Source organism: Apteryx mantelli, chromosome 13 (genome assembly GCF_036417845.1).
Source record: "Apteryx mantelli isolate bAptMan1 chromosome 13, bAptMan1.hap1, whole genome shotgun sequence".
NCBI classification, from domain to species: domain Eukaryota; kingdom Metazoa; phylum Chordata; class Aves; order Apterygiformes; family Apterygidae; genus Apteryx; species Apteryx mantelli.
In genome coordinates this window covers 18,470,459-18,476,616 of record NC_089990.1, presented here as the reverse complement: position 1 = coordinate 18,476,616, position 6,158 = coordinate 18,470,459, and the positions used below count along the sequence as shown (strand labels likewise).

The following is a 6,158-nucleotide window of genomic DNA, read 5'->3' as shown; positions in this document are numbered from 1 at the left end:
TTCAGGGAAAGTAAGTTGTGGGTATTTCTTAAAGCAAATCAGCTGTGTTTGGCTGCATTTTACATGTCTTCTGCAAATCACAAGCACACTCAGGCAATCTCATTCTTCCCAAAACCTCCTGCTTTCACCAGTCTTGCAAGACAGCCTCCCTGCTAGGTCCATCATGGGCTTTCCAAGTGCAGCCCTTGTCTCAACAGTCCTGTGGGGGACGTCTGCCATCTGTGTGGGGCAGCTGCCTCACCAGCCCCATAGGGATGCCTGTCCTCAGTGCAGGGCAGTTACCTCGCCAGGTTCAAGGGGATGCCTGCTGTCAGTGTGGGGCAGCCGCCTCGCCACGTGGCCACCACGCAGGCAACACAAGGAACAGGCCACCTCAGCGGTGCCGTGAGGCCGGGCAGGCCACCATGAGGGCGACGGGGGAGTCAGGCCGCCTCAGCGGTGCCGTGAGGCCAGGCAGGCCACCATGAGGGCGAAGCGGGGGTCAGGCCACCTCAGGGGTGCCATGAGGCCGGGCAGGCCGCCATGAGGGCAACGTGGGGGTCAGGCCGCCTCAGCGGTGCGCAAGGTAGGAGCAGGCCGCCATGAGGGCAACGCAGGAGTCAGGCCGCCTCAGCGGTGCCGTGAGGCCGGGCAGGCCACCCTGAGGGCAATGTGGGAGTCAGGCCACCTCAGGGGTGCCGTGAGGCCGGGCAGGCCACCATGACGGCAACGTGGGGGTCAGGCCGCCTCAGCGGTGCACAAGGTAGGAGCAGGCCGCCATGAGGGCAATGCGGGAGTCAGGCCACCTCAGGGGTGCCGTGAGGCCGGGCAGGCCACCATGAGGGCAATGTGGGAGTCAGGCCACCTCAGGGGTGCCGTGAGGCCGGGCAGGCCACCATGAGGGCAATGTGGGAGTCAGGCCACCTCAGGGGTGCCAGGAGGCCGGGCAGGCCACCATGAGGGCGACGCGGGGGTCAGGCCGCCTCAGCGGTGCGCGAGGTAGGAGCAGGCCGCCATGAGGGCGAGGCGCGGACAGGGCCGGCATCACAGGCCGCCTCCGCAGGGCAGCAGCGGAGGAGCCCGTTGCGGCCCTAGGCGCTGTGTGGCGCGGTGGGGGCAGGCGAGGGGCGCGTGCTGCGGACACCCGGGCACGGTGACCGCGGCGAGGCAGCGCGGCGAAGCCCGGGGTCGGGCGCGACGACGGCACCGCGAGCGCGACGACGGCGGCGGCGGCACCGCAAGATGGCGGCCGCGCTGACGGGAGGCGGTGCCGCACCAGCGAGTGGGCGGGCGGGATGCTGCCTAGAAGGGCTACGAGCGGCGCTTCCGGTGCGCCGGTTCCGGGGCGGGGCTGTGGGTGCCGGTGTCCTCACGCAGGGCGGCCCCGGCGGCACCGGTGAGTCCCGGGCCGGGCCGGGGGAGGGGCAGGGGCACCGGGGCCGCGGGCGGCCTGGGGTGGCTCCGCGGGGCAGCACCGCCGCCGGGGCTGCCGGCGCGCGGGGCGGCGACGTGGCGCCGCGGGCGGGGGGCCGGGCGGCTCCGGTGAGCTCCCGTCGCCGGCGGAGCGCGGGGTCCCGTCCCCGCCCCGGCCGCGCAGGGGCCTCCGCGAGCGCCGGTGAGGAAGGCCTGCGGCGGGCCGTAACGCGGCTCTTGGCCCGCAGCTGCGGCACTAATGCCAACGCTGCTTTCTCCTCTTCTCGCTGTCGTACCGCCACCGCGGCGGTGCGCGGCCGAGGCAGCTGCCGCCGCGCTGGGAGCCTGCAGAGCCGCTTTGAGCTGCGCGGCGGCTGCGGCAGTCAGGCCCGTTCCGCCAGTTCTCAAAGCGTGTTTGCTCTCTAGGAAACATGACTTCCGAAAGCAGTTCCTTCGTGAAAGGTATGGTGCTAGGAGGAATCTTCTGCGTGTTGGTCACGCTTCTGGGACGCGTTAAGATGGGCCACGGGACTAACGCGCGTCACCACGAGCATCATCACATTCAAGCTCCCAACAAAGAAGATGTCTTAAATCTTTCAGAAGGTGAACGTATGGAGCTTAGTCAAAGTATCCGCGTTTACTGCATCATCCTGGTGAGACCAAAAGATCTCGGGCACTGGGCTGCCGTGAAGGAGACGTGGAGCAAGCACTGTGACAAGGCAGAGTTCTACAGCTCTGAAAAAGTTAAAGTATTTGATTCGGTAGCCCTCAACACAAATGATATGTGGATGATGATGAGAAAAGCTTACAAAATAACTTATGAACGTTATAAAAATGAATTCAACTGGTTCTTTCTTGCACATCCAACAACATTTGCCATTATTGAAAATCTCAAATATTTCTTGCTGAAAAAAGACCCCTCACAGCCTTTTTATATAGGTCATACTGTGAAATCTGGTGACCTTGAATACGTAGATGGTGATGGAGGAATCGTCTTAAGCATCGAATCACTAAGACGACTTTCCGCTGTTTTTGAAGACTCTGACAAATGTCCAGAGCAGGGAGGTATGATTTGGAAACTTTCTGAGGATAAACAGCTAGCAGTCTGCCTGAAGTATACCGGAGTGTTTGCTGAAAACGCAGAAGACTCAGAAGGAAAAGATGTCTTCAACACCAAATCAGTCGGTGCTCTCATTAAAGAAGCAATGTCCAGTCACCCTCAACAAGTGGTGGAAGGCTGCTGCTCGGACATGGCCATCACCTTCAATGGACTGGCCCCGAACCACATGCACGTAATGATGTATGGTGTTTACAGGCTGAGGCCATATGGCCACACTTACAATGACGCACTTGTCTTCTTACCACCTGCAGGTTCAGACAATGATTGATGTCTCTTCAGAGAAGGCATGTAACCATGAAGTCAGCCCTTCTTGTGAACTGCATCTGTCCAGACACTCAATTTTTGTATCTGATGGTACTGGTGAACGCTTTTGCACATTGAGGCTTGGTAATGCTTTTAATTTTAAAAGTGGAAAGGAGAACTTTTTTCTAAATCTTTTATACAGAAATGTTTCTGGCTTTTGACAGTGCTGGAATGAAATGATAAAGTTGTTGTTCATGTTTGTGATAAAGGAAATTAAATTTATATGGGGTGTTTGTATATGTAAATATTTATTAATGAAAACTCAAGTGAACCTTAGTCTACCGTTACAAATATATTTTTGCAAGATTTTGATTCTTTGAATTCTTTCAGACATTTCTAGAATGTCTTTATATCTTTCTAAGCTGTACCAATAAAACTGACTACAGATTCATTATCAAAGATTAACTTTAAACTATTTCCTTTGCATGAAGCTATCAAATTCACTTTTGTAGTCTCAAATTTCAGTGGACTATAGAATCTTAGTTCATGTTTGTGGACAATGTGGAGGGATGCTATACCTACTAATTAATCACTGGAATTGATTTTGTGAGCAATATTCATCTTATCTTGTTCTGTTGAAACTACTCTAACTTATGACACAAATCAGGCTGAGCATGTTCCTGGGCCTTATGGTCAGATTAAGAAGCAGCAGACAAAGATGTAGGAAGTAGGGAGAATAACCTGAAGCCCCAATCTTAAAAGATTTATGTAGCCAAGAGGTAAAGTTTCAAATACCCTTTTTTCCATGCAAGCAAAACCATGTATTATTTTTAAATGAAGAAATATTCTTTACTAAAAAAAGCCTTGTGTTTTTCTTAAGAATTGCATAGCAGCAAAAGAATGAACTTAGTATGTGCTACATCATATATTCTCTCGGGGGGACTGCAACCATGCAAGTGAGTAGACTGGAAGGTTAATAGTTTTAAGGAAGTATATCAGGTGCCCACTAGTAGCAGTCAGGTACCATTTACTGTAATTTGTGAACATCCAAGACAACCAAAGATTCTCAGTTTTAGTTGTAAGATAAACCTATTCACTGAACATTGTGAGAGACCAAGCAAGCTTTCTCCCCGTTAGGCACTCATGCCTATGGCGCTGAGCTGGAATCTTGGGTTGCCCAACATTGCTTGATGCTGTTTTAACATGCAATTAAAAAAAATGCAGAGGTTCCCTATATGAAATGCTTTTATCTTACCTAAAAAAAATAAGCTAGTGCTAATATGCTACTATTTACCTATAAGTGAAGGGGAGAGTACTTATACTGAGCAATGAAAAGACATGTGCCTTGAGAAGTTTTTCCATCACAAGGAAAAGCCCATACCTTCTCTACAATAGCTTGAGCTATGCTGGTTATGCTGCGTGGTCTCCTATCACCGTGTGCAATTTTCTGACCCCGTAAGAGCAGGAAGCAAGCTGACAATAGTGTTCTAAAACAACTTTAACAGACCTTTTAAAGTGACCCTTGGACTTTCATTCTTAAGTGGACAAAAGAAAGATAACTAAATTTGAATAAATATTAACATGGTTAGGTAGCCTGTTAGCACAAGAGTAATTGCTCATTTTAAGTTGTGCTTGATATATAAGCATATTAAAATAAAGGTTTAGTCTATTAGTTTTCACTCCTGTTAGTGGTGCTGGTAGTATTACAAGAAAGAAGTTGGTTAGCTGTCAATGCAAATGTAAAATATATATTTACAGATTTTTTAACACCAAGAAGCAGCATACACCTGCACTCTCAACCTTTCTTTGCAAGTGATTCAAAATAGATAAGTGCACAACAAAGCAACATGTAGAACTCCCAAATACTTTTTTTTTAAAGCAAGTAAGTGCATCTGAAAGTGCACTGAGTTTTACACAAATTACCAGACCACACTCCATTCCTTCCCCAGTCCCAGTAAATGGCAATGAACACTTCAATATGTTTACTCCATGTAAAATTCACATACCTGACCTAGACATTTCAAGACTTCAGGAGGGTCCTGAAACTGTAAACTACATCTAGGAGCATTACAGGCATTGTTGGTACTAGGGAATCTATAAAACACCTTAGAATATACTAGGTTACAACACCTTTATCAGACCGTTTGTAATATCTCATTCTATCCTCAGCTGCAGGAAAATACACAGTTGTGAAATGGCTGCTTCAGACCTGATGAGAATATCACCATCTCTTTTGGTGTCAGATCCTTCATTTTTTATGAGACTGGTAAGACAACTGCTCAGACACCCAAGCAAGCTACCGTAGCTCAGCTGTTTAACACGGCACACCACCTCACGATTTGTGCATTCTCCTCCTCCTCCTACCACCAGTCAGAGCTCAGCTGACATACCAAGACACACAAGTGCACAATGGTAGCTAAAACCTAGATAAAACTGAAGTTGGTATTTTTAACAACTGCAACAACTTGCTAAATTGGTATGTGAATCAATCAAAGCTTGATTTAACTTCTGTTTACAAAATCATTTTTAAGAGGTGGGCTTCACAGTTTACTGTACTCTGACAAAGCCAAAGTGAGAATTAAGTACAATTTTGATTTCAGTGATATTTCCAAATGTTCGATACAATTCTGACCTTGCTGCAACAACAGTCATAGGTCAAGCCAGGAAAAGAGTGGGAGTTAACAATCCAAAACAGAATATACCTCATTTGTCACAGATTTGAGATATACTGTAACACAGCAGGGAAAGGAGGAAACAGAGAAGATGAGGGGGGAGAAAGCCACGCAACTCAGACCGACTAGCTCATTTTACGCACCACAGAACCACTGAGGCACAGACTGATTCCCCAGAGTGCTAACAAGGAAATAATTTTTAGCAGAGCCTTTAAGCTGCATGTTAATGGTCACTAGCATTCCAAAGGGAAGGTCTGAGGTTTGACTGAACTTCCTTTTCCTGTGACACTACTGTAATAATCACCTTAACTTTTGTATTCCTGCGTTAGTAAATGCTTACATACCCTGTCATTTTCAATAAAGAGTAAGATCTTGTAAATAATCTTTGCAGGAAGAAAAATTTTAAAGTAGCACATACTAGGTGATTTATTACATTTCCCACGTTGTAATTTGACTTTAGGATCAGACTGAGAACACCTCTGTCACTGTCTTCTGCAGAGGTCGCAGCATAGGGAAATAAAACAGGCAAAACAGCACTGAGACAAGGCACTGCATACAAAATGAAGCTCTGTCATTAATAAAATACAAGTGTTAAAATAGAGGCTTGAAATATTAATAAATGCTTCCACAGACAGAGTTATGAGTGATAGACCTTAAAATTTCCTTAGTTTATTAAATGATTCCACGGCACAGGCTGTTTTCCATATGCATAGCTTTGGGTACGCAGTCAC

The 6,158-nt window shown here is 48.4% G+C and overlaps 1 protein-coding gene across 1 annotated transcript; it reads left to right on the top strand.

Annotated features, from left to right (window-relative positions):
• The first annotated feature begins 1,326 nt into the window (after nt 1–1,326).
• C1GALT1C1 (C1GALT1 specific chaperone 1) lies at nt 1,327–3,214 on the top strand. Its single transcript, XM_067303960.1, has 2 exons — nt 1,327–1,375; nt 1,819–3,214. Exon 2 carries the CDS (start codon nt 1,824–1,826, stop codon nt 2,778–2,780), a length of 957 nt encoding a protein of 318 aa, XP_067160061.1. The 5' UTR covers nt 1,327–1,375; nt 1,819–1,823; the 3' UTR covers nt 2,781–3,214.
• The last annotated feature ends 2,944 nt before the right edge of the window (nt 3,215–6,158 follow it).

Coding starts and splice junctions, on each gene's coding strand:
- C1GALT1C1 (XM_067303960.1), top strand. CDS start 1,824: ATGACTTCCGAAAGCAGTTCCTTCGTGAAAGGTATGGTGCTAGGAGGA.